The sequence below is a fragment of the Carassius carassius genome, chromosome 10 (genome assembly GCF_963082965.1).
Source record: "Carassius carassius chromosome 10, fCarCar2.1, whole genome shotgun sequence".
NCBI lineage: Eukaryota > Metazoa > Chordata > Actinopteri > Cypriniformes > Cyprinidae > Carassius > Carassius carassius.
In genome coordinates, this window is record NC_081764.1 from 10,338,216 (window position 1) to 10,356,906 (window position 18,691).

General features: G+C 37.1%; 1 protein-coding gene across 1 annotated transcript; it reads left to right on the forward strand.

Annotated features, from left to right (window-relative positions):
- The first annotated feature begins 883 nt into the window (after window positions 1-883).
- On the forward strand, window positions 884-16,878 carry LOC132151754 (rho guanine nucleotide exchange factor 25-like). The gene is made up of 15 exons (XM_059560099.1): window positions 884-1,243; window positions 3,119-3,245; window positions 12,530-12,870; window positions 13,360-13,434; window positions 13,520-13,644; window positions 13,745-13,811; window positions 13,887-13,990; window positions 14,081-14,150; window positions 14,280-14,369; window positions 14,481-14,573; window positions 14,805-14,855; window positions 14,951-15,028; window positions 15,240-15,431; window positions 15,507-15,687; window positions 15,782-16,878. The coding sequence occupies exons 1-15, from the start codon at window positions 1,148-1,150 to the stop codon at window positions 15,961-15,963; spliced, it is 1,872 nt and encodes a 623-aa protein (XP_059416082.1). The 5' UTR covers window positions 884-1,147; the 3' UTR covers window positions 15,964-16,878.
- Window positions 16,879-18,691: the final 1,813 nt, after the last annotated feature.

Here is an 18,691-nt window from a genome sequence, read left to right on the forward strand (position 1 = left end):
GTGATTACAGATGGGCGTATACATACTCCTCAGGTCATTAGACTGACTAATGCCTTTCAGGATCAGAAAAGACCCAATACAGGCTTTCAGAGCATAATCACCTTTCAAACACACACTCACACACACTATCAAAATAGTTTGCTGTTCTTATGAGATCTCTGACAAACAAACGCATTCATACTCTAACTTGCTCACTAGAGTATAAGTATTAAAAGGATAATGCTTTGTTGACAAAAATATCATTACATGACCAGTTTAAATGTTGAATTTTGTTTAACTTTTTTCTTTTTTTCTTAACTTCAGGCATCTCCATAAAGCAGTCCCACAGAAATTTGCCAGTTTACTGTGGCACAAGTAAATAACAATAATCATTATGTAATTAACACCAGCATCAGTAGTAGGCTACAACAAACTATGCATATTTTGTGCATAATAAATCAACATACAGGCTCAAGATAAGCATTTTATGCAAAAATATATATAAATAAATAATGCCAAAACCACAAATTAATAGAATAAATACAATCAGAACAGAATTTACACAATTGCAACTGACAGGACTGAGCAATTTTGAATTATATAAAAAGAAAAGAAAGAAAGACAGAGAAAGCATATTTTTTATTAGTTTTTATTACTACAGTATTTCCATATAACTGAACTAAAACTATTCTGGAGTGTATGATTAATGTTTTCTATCTATTTCTATTACTTCCACAGATTTTTATAAAGATACTATTTAGTATGTTTATTGTTTTCTTTATGGGGACAAGGATATATAGATAAATGTCATGATGGAGACCTTCCATTGACTTCTTGTTCTAATTATAAGTCAATTAGACTAACCCTAAGGAAAAACCCTAATTATAAAATCCTGTACATATTTGTAGGATAACATGTTGAGCTCTTCCTCTTTTTTCTCTTGTTGCACTCTGTCTCTGCCCCAGGGAGGACAAGATGAAACAAAAGTGTGTTGGAGAAGTGGGAGTGAATGGGTGGTGGAAAGAAGAGGTAGAGAAGAGAAGAATGTGTGTCAGTGAGTCAGGAAGAGCTGAATGAGGATTACGCAGGACAGTACCAGTAGAGAAGACACAACAAAATAAGGCGGCAAACATTTCATTCATTTATCCAGAGACAGAGACAGAGAAAGATGAAGAGTTTGGCCAAACTTCAGGGAAACACAGAGCAACTGCTGATGTCTTTATCAAACACTCTCCCATCCTTGGCCCTGGATAATCAGCACTCGGTGAGCACACACACACACACTCTCTCACACACACACACACACACACACACACACGCGTAAAGAGTATGTAGACATTCTACAGATTTTTTTATAAAATTCTAATTCCTAAGTCCCTTTTGGGGACTATTTTCCCCCAAATTATAGTGTTAAGTATGTACATAGACATGTATAATAACTACTGTCCATATCAGTAAAAGGTGAAAGTTCTTTATATATATACTGTATGTATATAGTATATATATATATATATATATATATATATATATATATATATATTAGTATAGTAAATAATGTTTTTTTGATGAGTGTTCTTGTGAAACTTTACATTAATGTCTTTTAAATTAATGTTGATAAAATTCTGATGTTTTTGTTTAAATACCTTGGATGCTTTAGCAATAATGTAATAATGTACAATCATGCCAACAACACTTTGTTAACTCAGACCCACACACACTTAAACCAGTCAAAACAGGAGTGATTGAAAGCAGGTCTGTGTCTCTTTTCTTATGCCTTAGGGATGCATGTTCACTGTTTACCAGCAACACATCAGCAAAAAAGACATTACCACATGAGCATCTTTCTCAATTATTTTTAGTGAGTCTTTTTAGTTCCAGTCTTTTTGAAATATGGTTTGGTCTTATTTGAAATTCTCCAAACAGAAAATTATTCATTTACGGTTAAGATTTAACGCCTTCAACAGAAATTTGGCCAACTTGTCACAACAAGTCATCGGTTCACTGCTGAGATTGCTCCAACTAGGCCATACTGTCAAATGTTTAGTTCAGATGAAGAAAGCAGAAAATATAAGGATTCTTCACACACAGTATCATTAGGATCCATACAATAGGCATGCATAATAATAATAATAATAATACAAATCATTCTAGCTTAACCTGTGTTCTCTTGATTTTCTGTAAATGGAAAGACGTGCACCCCCCCCCCCCCAAAAAAAGCCTTAGACAATTGTATGAATTTAAGACATTTTCTCAATGTATCCATATATGTAGGTCCTCATAAAAAGGCAAATATCAAGACACCACTTGTATTGTTTAATTTTAATAAACAGATTTTTATTAAAAATAAATAAAATGTGCCCATCCTATTTTAACTTTTTTTTTTTTTACTATGGTAGAAAAAAATATATAATTGAATAACTGCAATGTTGAAATTAATGATATATTATTTAAGTTGTCATTGTTTTTATATGCCATGTAAATGTTGTGTTGTCTTTAATTTATGCTGATTTACTGTAAATAAACATAAAACCAGTAAAGACAATTACCATTGGGAATTCACGGGGAGTTCGAAAGTTTTGAGTTCGAGTCTCGGGTCGGCAGGAATTGTAGGTGTGGGGAGTGCATGTACTACAGTGCTCTCTCCACCTTCAATACCACGACTTAGGTGCCCTTGAGCAAGGCACCGAACCCCCAACTGCTCTCCGGGCGCCGCAGCATAAATGGCTGCCCACTGCTCTGGGTGTGTGTTCACGGTGTGTGTGTTCACTGCTGTGTATGTGCACTTTGGATGGGTTAAAAGCAGAGCATGAATTCTGAGTATGGGTCACCATACTTGGCTGAATGTCACTTCACTATACTTCACTATATACAAACATTCAAATAAGTCAATATTGGGATATATATATATTTCTTTTTTTCATGATATATATTTTTTTCCTTTGAATTTTGGGGTTAAATGTTTTCTTAAGACTCACAATGTGTTGTTGGTCTAGTTTGAGGATGTATGTGTTTATTCAAGGGTCATATGAATTGCTCAGGTATGGACATGTATTATCATAGCTGCTGTGATAGTAAAACTAGTTACAACTCTGCCCTTTCAGAGCTGGAGGATAACACACATTTTTATGACCCATTTCAGATTCAAGAACATACTGAAAGGAGTCTTTTGCTGGAAGACAAACAGGGTTGTTCAAAGAAGAGTACAGAATTGGAAAATGCAGAACAAAGCTGGAGCTCAAGACCCAAACACATACCTGAGGGCAAAGGTGAGGGGTCAAAGACACCCTTTCATAATGCTTATGTGAGGTAGAAGAGGTCTCTTTTTTACTGAACAGGAATTCTTTATTACATTCAAAACATGCAAACGCACTCTTTACCTAAGAAACTAAATGATAATTAATTTACTTTCTGTCAGTTTGTAAATCTGTGAATGTTAGGGAGAGAGAGAGAGAGAGAGAGAGAGAAAGAGAGTACCTTAAAGACAAGAAAAAACCCACACATTTTCAATTAAGCCATATCCAAAGATAATACGGTTCCTCAAGGGAACGAGATGCTTCATCGGAGGATGCTTTGGGAGCACCCTTAAGCGTGACCGGCTCTGAACCCTGTGTGTAATCAGTCCAATGGATGGGCAAGACGTCATAGGTGGGTAATGTCAGAGATCAGGAAGCTTAAAAGCATGTGCGGCAAAGCCGGCATTTAGCCTCTAGGAATGAAGCAAGCGCTCCCCCAGGGATGCGGGAAGTATGGCCCCGAGAGGCAGCATCTCGTTCCCTCGCGGAACCATGGTTATATGCGTAACCTGAGACGTTCCGCTTCAGGAACTCGAGCTGGGTCGGAGGATGCTTTGAGAATGACTATGCCCACGCCGCCAGACTTTCAAATCTCTGCCAAGTGTGGAAGAGCACAGCTAAAGTGAGAGAAGGAGCCAGAAGCCTGACAAGTAATCGGGGACATCCCACCCAATGGCCAAACTTCAGAAGGAGTGAGTCTTGACCCCCAAGAGAGGGAAGATCAGAGGACTCAAGGCTTTAGGTGAGCATCCTGATCCAGGATCAGTACAGCGCAGAGGAAACACATAACCAGAGGGTGTCTGCCCATTGACTGGCCACCGAGAGGGGTGCGGTAGGCCGCAATGGCTGCCAAGTAGACCTTCAGGGTGGAGTGGGTCAACCCTGTGGAGAGAAGGGCCTGTTCACGTGAACTGCGGCATTCGCCGGAGACCGCTGCGCCCTGGAACACTGGCAGGGTTGGCAGATCGATCTCCTGAGGGCACTAAGGAGAGACAAGTGAACACTGCTTTTCCCCAGTGGGGCCTGCCCTCCGAGGTCCTGAGCCACAGCATCAGGACTCTCAAAGCTGAAGTCTCCTATTAAAAACGATGGTCCTCAGACCCACATCGTCTGGTAGGAAGAATAGACCAGAGCCTGCTCGGGGCAGGACCCAATGAAGCACACTTGGCAGGGGCTCCCACACTGCCTTGTGACCTCCTTAGAAAACCAGTCTCACAATACTGGCCTCTGGTGTGCCTAGAGCAGCTAGCTCGGTGCCCTGAAGAGGTGGACCAGCAGGGGACGACTGCTGTACTAACTGCTCTAGAAACCTCCGTAGAGGTAGCGACCCTCTTAGTACTCCCATGTTTACTCAGCTTACATGAGGGATGAAACTCCAATAATGACGCAAGGTGTAACTTTTCCTGAGTTTAATTGAAATTTCCTTTTTTTTATTAGCTCATTACAGAACTAATAAAAAGCTACACACAAAACGCATTTGCACTTCTGAAAGCAACAGTGACACTAAATACTTAAAATGAGAACAATATATTTTAGTCCCTTACAGACAAATAGTGTCCAACTAAAGAGAAAATTTAGATGCACTATTTATCAAACCATGTGCTCTGGTTACTACTTACTAAATAAAATGCCTGAAAAGCCACTAGATGGCAGTGTTACTGAAGCAATAACTTCAAAATAAAAGTCCTGCTAGTCAAAGAAGGTTACACTTTTTGGAGGGGTTTCCCTGGTACAATTTGCAATTTTAGGGCATTTTTAGATATTTAGGGGCTAAATATCATGTTATTAGGGTCGCTTCAACAATCAATCAATCCGCAAAAATAGTGTTAAAGTAGCCAAATTCCATAGGAAAAACCCCAGACTTGGCAACACAGGCCCGAATGCTATGTGGAAGCATCCAGAGGAAATCTGCTGTTTTATTCCAGCACATCATTGAGTCTGATATTCGTTTCACTTTTATTTTCAGTGTGGATAGGCCTTTAGTTAGAAGCACATGTAAGGACAACTCGCTCAGGTGTTAGTATGTGCACAAGACTGGTGAATTTCATTGGCAAACATACACTATAAATATAAAAACTTTTTGGCACGTTTTAAAATGTTTTAAGGGGTGGAAAGAGTGTTTAAAGTCAATGAAATAAAAATGTACAACTTTTTGTATTATAAATGCTTGTTCTGTGCACATCATTTATTGCAGGGGTCTCCAATTCAGTACTAGAGGGCTGGTGTCCTGAAGAGTTTAGCTCCAACCTTAATTAAACAAACCTGAACCAGCTAATTAAGGTCTTACTAGGCATGCTCTGCGTCCCAATGTTCATATCCATCCTAAATAGCATACGAGAATAAGTGTGTCCCAAACATAGACTGTATAAAGACAATGGACGTAGTGTCTGTGACCTCATCGATAGGTTCCGAAGAGCGTTTTTGAAGCCAAAAGTGGGTGGAGGTGGCCATCGCCATCTTGGCAGTGCGTCACCATGCGTCACTCCCAGCCAGGTAGTCGAAAATGGGCAAAAGGCAGGAGCCGGTTGCTAAAACCACGCCCACATAGCCCGATAGTGGTGACAGCACCGGCAATCCACCTGTCACTCAAGTGGGCGCGCCCTTAATTATGCAGAACTTTAAGGCTTAATATAATTAAAACGGATGAGTTATAAAAAAAAATCACCCTCTCACAGGCAAAATGAGCTATATAGACCAAAATCTTTTTTTGAACCAAGCTTTAAACTTATTTTTTTGTTGTTGTTTGTTTTTTGTTTTTGTTTTTGTTTTTTGCTGTAAGGTTGGGCCTTTTAATATGGGGAGTTTATGGGATTAACTCCCTTTTGCAGCCAGCCTATAGCGATCAGTTGCATATTACAGTTTAAGTCACTTCCGTATGGGCTTCACGAGAGGAGGTGGGAGGTTACCACTTGGTCCCAAAGCATAGTATGTTGAAAAGACTATGCCAAAAGTCCCTATATGCCGGGTTGCCAGGTTTTCACAAATAAACCCACCCAATTGTTGCTCAAAAGGTAAACTTTGCATTTTAGGGGCTAAATCAAGGGCCGCTCCTGGCGAAATGGGTGCCCTAAGACGAATAGTATTGTTGTGCCCCTCCTTCAATAAATAAATAAATAAATAAATAGTATATGGGCTCAAATTAGAACTTTAATAAAGTAAATCAATAAATTTTAATTAAATTGTATTATTTATAAATTACAATTGTAGCTCTAGACAATTAACTAAGGCTATGATTTTATTAATACAGTTGTCTGATTGATTTTATAGTCTCAACCATTCAGACATTTTACTACAATAAAACCCTAGTTCATTTTGGTAAGGTTTGTTAAAGAAATTAAAGAGGCTGTAGCATTTTTATCGCAAAAATGTGGTAAAAAAAAATCTGATTTTAGATAAGATATTAAATAATAATAATATTGCAGCAACATAATATATAAATAAAATAGATAAATAAAAATAATATTTCAATTGTGGAGTGTATTTACTCCAAGGACAAATAGACCAATTTATTAGCAGAGACAATTTACATGAACTCTTCCCACCAATGCCAGGCTGTGATTAACAGTGCTGCAAAATACTCTTGCATTACTGAAGTATCAGTGGCGCAGTAAGCTGTATGCTTTTGATGCGATTGACCTGAGTTTGATTCCGGCTTATCTCAAATCTCGTTCTTCTCCTTTTCCCATCATATACCAGATCAGACCAGAAGTAAAACTTCTCAAAAATACACTGTTGTGTATGCTTTAGGTAGGTTTTTGTCCCAATGAAGTGACATTCATCTAATAAAATTTATTTATATGATAATTGAAACTGTTTTATATTGTATTACAGTATTGAAGTATAAATACAGGTGCTGGTCATATAATTAGAATATCATCAAAAAGTTGATTTATTTCACTAATTCCATTCAAAAAGCTATACTTGTATATTATATTCATTCATTACACACAGACTGATATACTTCAATTTTTGAGATACTTTCTATTTTGAGAAATCTTGGCCAACTGAAAAGTATGAACATGAAAAGTATGAGCATGTAAAGCTGCAGCAATGCGGTGTGGCATGGAGTCGATCAGTCTGTGGCACTGCTCAGGTGTTATGAGAGCCCAGGTTGCTCTGATATTGGCCTTCAGCTCTTCTGCATTGTTGGGTCTGGCATATTGCATCTTCCTCTTCACAATACCCCACATATTTTCTATGGGGTTAAGGTCAGGCGAGTTTGCTGGCCAATTAAGAACAGGGATACCATGGTCCTTAAACCAGGTACTGATAGCTTTGGCACTGTGTGCAGGTGACAAGTCCTGTTGGAAAATGAAATCTGCATCTCCATAAAGTTGGTCAGCAGCAGGAAGCATGAATTGCTCTAAAACTTCCTGGTATACGTCTGCCTTGACCTTGGACCTCAGAAAACACAGTGGACCAACACCAGCAGATGACATGGCACCCCAAACCATCACTGACTGTGGAAACTTTACACTGGACCTCAAGCAACATGGATTGTGTGGCTCTCCTCTCTTCCTCCAGACTCTGGGACCATGATTTCCAAAGGAAATGCACAATTTACTTTCATCAGAGAACATAACTGTGGACCACTCAGCAGCAGTCCAGTCCTTTTTGAAGCTAAATGCTTCTGACGTTGTCTGTTGGACAAGAGTGGCTGGACACAAGGAATGGCTGAAACCCATGTCTTGCATCCGTCTGTGCGTAGTGTTTCTTGAAGCACTGACTCCAGCTGCAGTCCACTCTTTGTGAATCTCCCCCACATTTTTGAATGGGTTTTGTTTCACAATCCTCTCCAGGGTGCGGCTATCCCTATTGCTTGTACACTTTTTTCTAACACATCTTTTCCTTCCCTTCGCCTCTCTATTATGTACTTGGACACAGAGCTCTGTGAACAGCCAGCCTCTTTTGCAATTACCTTTGCAAATGTCTTGCCCTCCTTGTGCTCGGTGTCAATGGTCATCTTTTGGACAACTGTCAAGGCAGCAGTCTTCCCCATGATTGTGTATCCTACAGAACTAGACTGAGAGACCATTTAAAGGCCTTTGCAGGTGTTTTGAGTTAATTAGCTGATTAGAGTGTGGCACCAGGTGTCTTCAATATTGAACCTTTTCACAGTATTCTAATTTTCTGAGATACTGAATTTAGGATTTTCCTTAGTTGTCAGTTATAATCATCAAAATTAAAATAAATAAACATTTGAAATATATTAGTCTGTGTGTAATGACTGAATATCGTATACTGTACAAGTTTAACTTTTTGAATGGAATTAATAAATAAATAAATAAACTTTTTGATGATATTCTAATTATATAATTTCCAGATAGGTGTGTTGAGGCAAGTTGGCGCTAAAGTCTGCAGGTCCTTCTGGACCTAGATTGGAGAAGTGTCAAGTGTCACTCAAGATTTTTATTTTGTTTTGATGTTCCCTCATAATCTTTACTCAAAAACAATAACTTTCCCTCCCCCACCAGCAAACTGGCAGATTTGAGCAATTAGTAAATGACAAGGATAGATACAGTCATTTTTTCTCGTTCAAGGAGCAATTTCACTCATTTGTCACAATACAGAAGAAAAGATTATCAGAATTTCCTGAAATTACAATATACCCTAAATAGCATTTTTGTAAATACATTTTTTGTGACCGATTTGTGTAATTGTTTCATTAAATAAAACATTTACTTTTGATTCCATTTTTGAATGAAACATCACATTTTAAAATCCAATTAACAGCTGATGTATAGAACTAAGTCCCTGCCCAGCATTGTTTATTTTCTGATTATTCGTTACACCTGGATATACGTTACAATACATAGGAAAATATTTGTCACTGTTTCCATTTCATTGCAATTTTAAGAAATTTGTTTGCAAATGAGTCAATAATTTTGTAGTTCCGTTTGGTGCCGCTAGAGACCATTTCTTTGAGAGACAGACTTCAAATGTCAAGTGTACATTGGTGGAGTGGAGAGCACATGAGGAGCCCAAGACATTAATAACATCCCTTCTTTGTCTCTGCATCCCTCTCTCACACTTTGACTGTCAGTACAGTACCATCTAACTTTAAAGTAGGATCGCTGTTTTACCTCCCTTCCTAGCTAATTATTTCACTTTGACCTTCCTCATTGCCTCCTGAAGGTGAAGAGGCAGTCTACAGAAATAATATATTTTTGAACCCAGCAATGATGTGATGAGAGTCTATGTGGATAAGAGCAGAGGGATTATACAGATGTAAACATCGTCACAGTGCCATGTGCCATGTGCCAGGATCAGAGGTGGGTAGTAACGAGTTACATTTACTTCGTTACATTTACTTGAGTAATTTTTTGGGGTAACTAATACTTATCGGAGTATATTTAAAGATGGGTACTTTATACTCTTACTTGAGTAAATTTTTGGGGGAAAATCTGTACTTTTACTTCGTTACTGTGGGCGACGCTCCTCTCGTTACTTTATCTTAATGCAATAAATGTTATAAATGCTTCAGTTTATTCCAAACGCGCCGTCTACTTTTCTCTGGGCAATGAGCGATGCCCATTCGCGAATGATTCATTCTTTTGAGTCAATTCTGTTCAAAGGCTTGATCAAAACAATTGGCAAACGAGTGAATTGGTTCATTAATCAGTTTGAATGAGTCGTTCAGTTCCCTGCCGCACGCGCTGAGCGTCTGAAGCGGTTCACTCAGAGTTGTAACGTTTAACATCAGCAGCGTTGAAAACGTGGCTGGAACTGCACTGAATTGAAAGCAAATCTGCAAAGGCTATTATTTGCTAGCGATGGAGATCCTTATTAGATGAACACCACGTGTGCTGTCTACTGTTTAACAGGTAATAACTTGGGCTACATTCGATTACAGTACACGATACCACTGTGACATTAGTGTGTTGTACGTGTGTGGCTTATAACAGAGGGGAGTCAAGTTGAATGCAGCTTCCAAAAGACAAAAAAAAGACGATTAAGATTGTATTAATTTTAATACAATCACACCGGTGCTAGTACGTCATCAGCTGCTAAATTCAGATCTGTGATCGCTTGCTGGCGCTTAGCCAGAGATAGATGCGTTTATACAGCGCTGCGCATTATAACCAATCACACATGATTCTTTTGAGCTTATTAAAGCATTGGCCAATCAGAGGCGTTCATATGAGTCATCGCTAAAATGCCGGTGCTTCCTTCACTCGCTCACTGACTGAATACCTCTTTCTGGCGAATTCTCTCGCAGGAACAACAAAGTGCAGATGTGTGTACGAATCTTTAATTAAGATATTGATTTCACAGTGTTAACAGTTTCAGTGATTTTAATGGGAGTTTCTGAGAGTGATTGAAATCTAGACTGTCAGTGAAAATTATCTTGAATAATGTAAATGTTATTTGCTCTCTTTCTGAACAATGAAGTAGCAATATTTATATCAAATTAACTTTCAATGTTAAATTCACATTTAATATAAAGTCAGTCGTATTAAAATATGTTATGGCATGACACCTATATCTGTTACTTAAGTAAACAGACAGGGTTTTATAATAAATTACATAAATTGGAGTAAAGGCTGATGAAATATAAACATTTATACACGCACACAAACATTACATACATTTTATCTATATATCTAAATAAAAATAGGCTCAGTATATATGACCCAAAGTAACTAGTAACTAACTACTTGAGTAGATTTTTTATCCGATACTCTTTTACTCTTACTCAAGTAACTATTCAAGACTAGTACTTTTACTTTTACTTGAGTAAATATTTCTAGAAGTACTTTTACTTTTACTTGAGTACAGTTTTTGGGTACTCTACCCACCTCTGGCCAGGATTGTACAGCAGTGTTTACTTGGATGTTATGAAGGGGCGTCATGGCCCAAGGGTGTGTGGCTGTGCATGCTTCTTTCAGAAAGTTTTGGCCAGGTGTGAGTGCTGCTTCAGACAGCAAGGCAAGAGATCCATTAGTTGTTTTTTCAGTTTTGACGTTTTTCTGAGAGTACTTTATTTGCATTTGTTTGGTTTGGTAGGTTTTGCCATTTTTACAGGATGACTATTCTGAATATGTTCCCAGCATACCTGATTAGACCAAAATTGTTAATTAACAATAAGATCTTAATTCATATACATTTTAGAGCTTGAAAACAGTTTATTGCATGTAAACGGAGTGTACTAATTATTACCATTGTTCTGTTGCTTCATCGTTTGACCTGTAGTTTGTAAAAATGCTGAACATGGATTGCCTATAGAAATGTATTTTGTGTTGACAAAAAACACAAATGTGTTTATACATTGTGTGTATGTGTGTGTGTGTGTGTGTGTGTGTGTGTGTGTGAATTTGTTGCAGGATTCTGGTTATGCTGCCTTTAGAAACAGCTAATCCATATTCCACACAGAAAAAGTAGAATCTCATTCTCTCTCAAAATCTTTTTTACCCTTCAATTCTTTCAAATAGGGCTTGGCCCCCCATTTTTCACATTAAAGCGTTTAAAACATGAAAAAAATTGCTGCTTATAAGGTAGAATCTCTTCCATGTGCTGCCAGTTATATTTGTTCCACCTTGCATGAGTATGTGGAAAATACAGCAAAAATAATATTAATTAATGAAAAAACAAACAAACAAACAAACAAAAAAGTTCTTCAGCACCAAAAACATCATATTGTACAAATGTTCGTAATAGATGTCAACTGAATAACTGAGAAATGTTTTCTTAAGCACAGTAAAAATGTTTCAGTAAAATAAATAAATAAATAAAAATACAACAGTAAGAAATGTTTTCTTTAGCAAAGTAACATATTTTAATTAAAAAAAAATTAAATGTAACTGTAAAAAATATATTTTTTTTAAATTTGGAAAAATATCAATACCATGAATTTTACTGTGAAGTATTTCAACACAGTCAGCAGATGTTAGGAAAAAAGTGTTTATTGTGTTTGAAATCTGAATATTTATCTCACAAAAAGGCATGAGTTCACTACAGGGGGACTTTATTCATCCCCCCAGAGCCGTGTGAGGGACGTTTTATTACAATTGCACTCACTTTATTTCACATCTTCTGAACAGTTGACAACAAACACCCGCTTACCCCCATTGAAAGTCTTGGAAGAGCATAGACAATTTTTAATATAAGTCACATGCACCTAGGATGCTTCGAGGGTAAGTAGAAGATGGACGAATTTTCATTCTCAGGTGAACTACCGCTTTTTTTATGTTGTTTTAAAGGTCTACTACTACATTTCTTCTCTCTTTCTCTCTCTCTCTCTCTCCTTCTCACTCTAGAGTCATACACATTGACAGGGCTCAGCGATGTCTCTTTGCCTCCTGATACACCTTCATCCTCCGTCTCCACTGATGACCTCTCTCCAATCTCACCCTGCAACCATCAGCCTCTTTTCACTAGAAAACAATCTACCACACCACAGCGCTCCGTCAAGGCCCTCAAGAGATGGTTGAGCAGCCCAGTTCGAAAGCTTAGTCTGGGCAGAGGTGGTAAGGGTCAGAGCTCAAAGGTCATTCAGAGCCCAGAAGGGTCAGCCCCTATGTTTCTCCATCTCTCATCTACTCAAAGCCCACTGAGCCCAGCGGAGTCCAAAAAACTGCCCCGCTCCTACAGATCTCTGGTATGGACATAATTTACAATCAGGGTTAGATGCTTCTACACCCTTGTTATTCACCTATAATTTACCTCTGATTTTAGGAATACATTGTGGGTAGTGTTAGGTTTAGGGGTAGGGATTAGGTAAGGTCTATATTTTTGGATAGTAATGTTTATCCAGGATCAACAAAAGATGTTGATCCAGGAACATGTCTTACTTGGCAAAATCACTGGGACCATTATTTACTCTATACCATTCAAAAGTTAGAAGACCGTAAGATTTTTTTTGTAAAATAAATTAATACTTTTATTCAGCAAGTATGCTTTAAATTGATAAAAAATTACAGCAGGGGCTTTTGAATTATTACAAAATCCTCAATGGATCCTGAAAAAATTATCAACGTTTCCACAAAAACAGATGCAGCCTTGGTGTTTTTTCTTTCAAAAACATAAAAACATTTACCAATTACCAATTTACCAAACTGTACACACTTTCTCTGTCTGTGGCATTTAGGACTGTGCTGAACTTTCAGGGCCAGCATCTCCTGACAGTCCCTATTACCCAAGATACCTAAATGATCTCCTGCAGGTAATACACAACACTGAACGATATTTAAATTTTTTATACTTATTTTCAGATTTGTGCTTGTGTCATCTAATGAGCCCAATTTCAGAGGTATCACTCTTGCCATGTGCATTCTGGGGAGAGAGATCCCGACTTGAGTGACGAGACACATGTACAGTCGCAGAGCATAGAGGATGATGAGCAGGAGAGAAGAACTGCTTTAGAGAAAAGCATGTTGGTATTTGATTGATAGTGACCCAAACCATGGTTTCTGGAAAACTATATTATTCATAATCCTTCTCCAAATCTGGCATATCTTATGTCTCTCTCATAGATATGTGCTGTCAGAGCTGATAGAAACAGAGAAGCTGTATGTGGACGATCTGGGGCTTGTAGTGGAGGTAACATATAAATGCATTCAGTCAGTAGATCTTACTCAATCATTCTTTTTAACTCTCATGTTCTCTATTCTTCAGGGTTATATGGCTACAATGAAAAGTGCTGGGGTGCCAGAGTATTTGGTGGGAAAGGATAAAATTGTGTTTGGGAACATTCATCAGATATATGACTGGCACAAAGAGTAGGTCACCTTTTGATAGGATATCTAACCATTGAGTTGTGTAAACCTGATCTTCTTATAGCTGCTGCTTTTATTTATCTTTTATCTCAGCTATTTTCTTGGGGGGTTGGAGAAATGTGTGTGTGAACCTGACCTGCTGGCACAACTGTTCATCAAACATGTAAGTCTATGTTTTATTTCCTTCTTGCAAGTTAAATTGCTAGTGATATAGTGAACATTAAATGCAGTAATCCATTTTACTTAATTTAAAAAGTAGGTTAAGAAATTAATATCTCTGTGTTTTTTCAAGGAGAGGAGGCTCAACATGTATGTGGTTTACTGTCAGAACAAGCCAAAGTCAGAGCACATCGTCTCAGAGTACATTGAAACCTATTTTGAGGTAATTAATGTTTCAATGAGGTAAAAATCTGAATATAATTATAAGGCAGTGTTTACTCTTTGGTGTATGAGGTCAAGGTCTATGCCTGTCCTGTGCTCTTTCTGCATGTAGGAACTGAGACAACAGCTGGGTCACAGACTGCAGCTAAATGACCTGCTCATCAAACCTGTTCAGAGAATCATGAAATATCAGCTTCTGCTAAAGGTGTGTTTGTGTGAGCTTGTAGACAAGTACAGTGCATACTCATTCAAAACAGTTACTTCTTCTAAAAATGCATGATTTAAAAAAAAAAAAGAAAAAAAATGATGGGTCATAATTGGACTCCGAAGTGGGAGTTTCCATTACCTAAGTGTTACTTATTCAGATGTTACAGAAAAATAGCCTGTTCATCTAATATTCTCTCTATATTCTGTGTTTATGTGTATTTATTTACAGGACTTCTTGAAGTACTACACTAAAGCAGGCAGACAAACAGAAGATCTTGAGGTAGGTGCAGTCTGTACTGGCTTATTAGACCGAGTAAACTCATTTTCAGCTTACATAGTGAATTATCATTCTGTCCTCTTCGTCACTTATCTCAGAGGGCAGTAGAGGTGATGTGTTTTGTTCCAAAGCGATGTAATGACATGATGAATGTTGGAAGACTACAGGGTTTTGAGGTAAGACGAGACAAAAATAAACTGCAGAAATGCAAATGGTTTACTTCACCTTGGACTGCTCCAGTATCCAAAATTAGCACAGCACGAGTCCATTATTTTTTTTTTATAATTATCTATTTAGGCCATTTATGGTTAGATTTATTATCAATCTTTTACATATATTTGAGGGTAAAAATGCACTCGAATGACTCGTGATTGATTGGGTTCAAAGGGTCAACTTAGAGCACAAGGAAAACTCTTGCAACAGGACACCTTCACATACACTGAGAATGAGAACAGCATCCTCTCCCGTCCCAAAGAGAGACGGGTGTTCCTCTTCGAGCAACTTGTCATTCTCAGTGAGCCAATCGACCGCAAGAAAGGATTTTCCCTGCCAGGATACATCTATAAAAACAGCATCAAGGTGAGAAATAGAGGAGAATGTAGACCAAACAAATATGAGGGCAATTGTTTATTTCTACATTTGTATCTTTCACAGATTAGTTGTTTGGGAATTGAGGATCATTGCCCAGATGACCCATGTCGGATGGTGTTGACATCTCGTAATATTGATGGAAGCATGCAACGATTCATTCTTCGTGCATCATCTCCAGAAATCATAATGACCTGGGCAAATGACATCATACAGATGCTGGAGACACAGCGCAACTTCTTAAACGGTATCATCATCGTCATGCGTTCCATGACCTTTCTGTGACCTTGCCTTAGAGCAGAATTCTTAATGGACACTGTTCTGTTTCATCTGTTTCATAGCCCTGCAGTCTCCTATTGAATTCCAGAGGAAAGGAATTAAATCTCTCAGCCTGGGAGAGAACTTGACAACTTCACCCTTACTGAACTCTGGGCTGCAACCTTTTTGCTCTGCCTCCATAGACCGTCACGGTCTGCCCTGTCTGCGCTCCTGCAGTTCTTCACAACCTTCTATGCCTCATTGAAAGGTTAGAGTTTGCTGAATTGTTGAGTTGACATCAGAATTTGTTCATTAAACATAGAGTCCACCTTTTGTGGAGAACTGACATTTCATTTAAAAAACGTTTGATTTCGCTCCATTCCTATAATTTTCAGCTCTCTGAAAGTCCTGTGAAAGCAGTTTCTCATCTTCATCTTCCCTCAACTCATACAATGGCCCATCCGTTACCCTCAAGAGAACATTATAAGAAGATAAAGGAAGACTTTGGCCATTTTTTAGTTAATTTCAATATAATTCACACAAACAAACTGTAAACCTATCACAAGCTTCAATCTTTGACAATGTTAACAATTTTGAGTATTTTATACCTACTAGGTTACATTTTCTACCATAACAAAAATTTTATGTATTTGACTATATATGCTAAACTTTGTGTCACTGACAGGATATAATTCATGAAGTCAATATGATCATAAAAATTATATTTGTAGCTACTGCTAATTTTATATTACTGAATGCAGAGGCTGAATTTAGGCATTTGACTTGGCAGATTCTGTAAATATCAGGTATGTGCACTTGAACCTTTTTGTAAATGGACACAATTTCAAGCTAGCCAATGTGTTACTATTTCTTATTTCAATGTAGATTTATCCATTAGCAGTTTATAGTCAATGACCGTAAGGATTTTCATATTAAAAGATGTCCATTTAAAGATTCTAAAAGATCGTCTATAGATTTACACAGCTCTTCAGGAACACAGAAGACATGGCACAAAATGTTATCACCAAAGCCTTTATCTCATTCCATTCAACAACAAATTATTTTTTTCTTACATTTACAAAAAAAAAAAAAAAAAAATCCCCCTTTATATTTAAGGGACATTTGCAAACTACATTTTGTTCTTTTAAAATATGATCAATAGGCAGCCATACTTTTTGGGAGACAGAAAATTAGCTACCTTCCTGTAGAGATACAAAACACCAACAGAAATTAGAAGTCATGCAGACTCAGTGAGAATCCAGAGATGAAGAGACAGAATCATGATCATTGCAGTGAAGTGAGGAGGAAGCAGGGAGGTTTTTGAGAAAAATGCTTTAAATATCATCAAAAATTCAAACTCTCCATTTAATACACAGCCAGAAAATCAGATATTCAGCTTCCAATATCTGTTCAAGCTCCTATCATCTTAAGCTCATCTGAAACTAATCGTAAGAATCAAGTAGCCTTACATCAATGCTTTTACATGCTACTTTTGACCTTGCGAATATGCAGGGCAGATAAATGGAAGCATTCTCCAAACAGAATCTTAGCAGCTCTATACTAAGTATTGCAGGACTAAATCCTTCAGTTGTCTTTTTCAGGACTGAAACAAGTATAATGACTGGTAGAGTGCGATAAAGAGCCATTTAAAAGGAATATATTTTATACCTTTTTTTTTTTTTTTGAGGAGCATCACATTCAAGATCCAAAGCAAGTGCACAAAAGTTAGTTTTCAATTCAATTTTACACCATTGCTTGTTATATTCAGCCTGTGTTCTCATTAAATCCATTATGTACTGAATTATGTATTATATAAAATTCATTATGTATCTCTTTTTTTAAACTCTGTTCTTTCACTTCCTTAACCTCTTTTAAGGCTTTCTAGACAGTCTCCTGTTTGGCACCGTTTTTAGACAGGATGGGGAAAACTATCCCACACATAGGTACTGTATAATCTTTGACAAGGCCATAATGTTGAACATTATTTAAAGAATCTGTGGTTCAATATATACTGTAAGCAAACAGTCATTAGGGCCTCATGCTGTTCATGAGCAACAATGAAAAGCACACTTGATGTATTTTAAAAAACACTTATCTCTCTCCCACACACACACACATAAAACAAACAATATGCAAACAAATGTAATTAAAATTATGCACAAGGATGTTATACATTGAATTAGACAGCTATTACATTAGCTTCTTACATGCTTTTGCTCTACAGGTGGCTGCATACAGGTAATTTTTTTTTTAATTATTTATTTATATCAAATATAGAGTACAAATTAAGGTTTGGACACATTTATAATGACCTTTTGATCTTAAAGGTTAATTTTGGTTAAGAAATATACATAGTGTCTGTTTATGAATGTCTTTTAAAAACCTAGTTTAAAAAAATGGATCATTGAGCAGAATTTGGCTACTTTAAAAAAGCTAGAGTATAACATTTAATTTTGATTTGTTTTTAGGTTCAACATTTTCATGACAAAATGTATGTGGAAAATAAGAAGAATGAATAAAGAATCAGTAGATGTGTCCATATTTTGACTGCTAATGTAGATATAGCCTAGCATTTGAATAACCATTTTATTTATTTATTTTTATTTGCACATCTGTGCCATTTAAGTTTATTAATTCTGCTTTTTTATTTTAGTAAAGTTAGTTGTCTCAGCCATTCTGCATAGCAAAAGCCACTGACTTGACATTTTCCCCAACAAATCTGGCATTGGATGAAATCCAGCTCAATCAAACAAACAAATAAATAAATAAAACCATTACAGTAAGCACCTTTGGAATATATGCTTATGATGGGATTGCAAACTAAATTTATAAAAGGTGGCATTCTGGCTGCTATATTCATGCTTCAGTACCTTAGGATACAATCTTAAAAAGATCCCAGAATAAAGGAAGTAAAAAAGTTACAAACAATAATACAAGGACAGTAATTAAGCCTTTGGCACAGTCACTCTTTTAAAATAATAATAATAAAATTC

Bases quoted from the DNA above. Each gene is read 5' to 3' on its own strand.
- LOC132151754 (XM_059560099.1), top strand. From the start codon at position 1,148: ATGAAGAGTTTGGCCAAACTTCAGGGAAACACAGAGCAACTGCTGATG. The intron at 14,574-14,804 runs GTGTGTTTGTGT...ATTTATTTACAG, and splicing joins AATATCAGCTTCTGCTAAAG to GACTTCTTGAAGTACTACAC. The intron at 15,029-15,239 runs GTAAGACGAGAC...TTGGGTTCAAAG, and splicing joins GAAGACTACAGGGTTTTGAG to GGTCAACTTAGAGCACAAGG.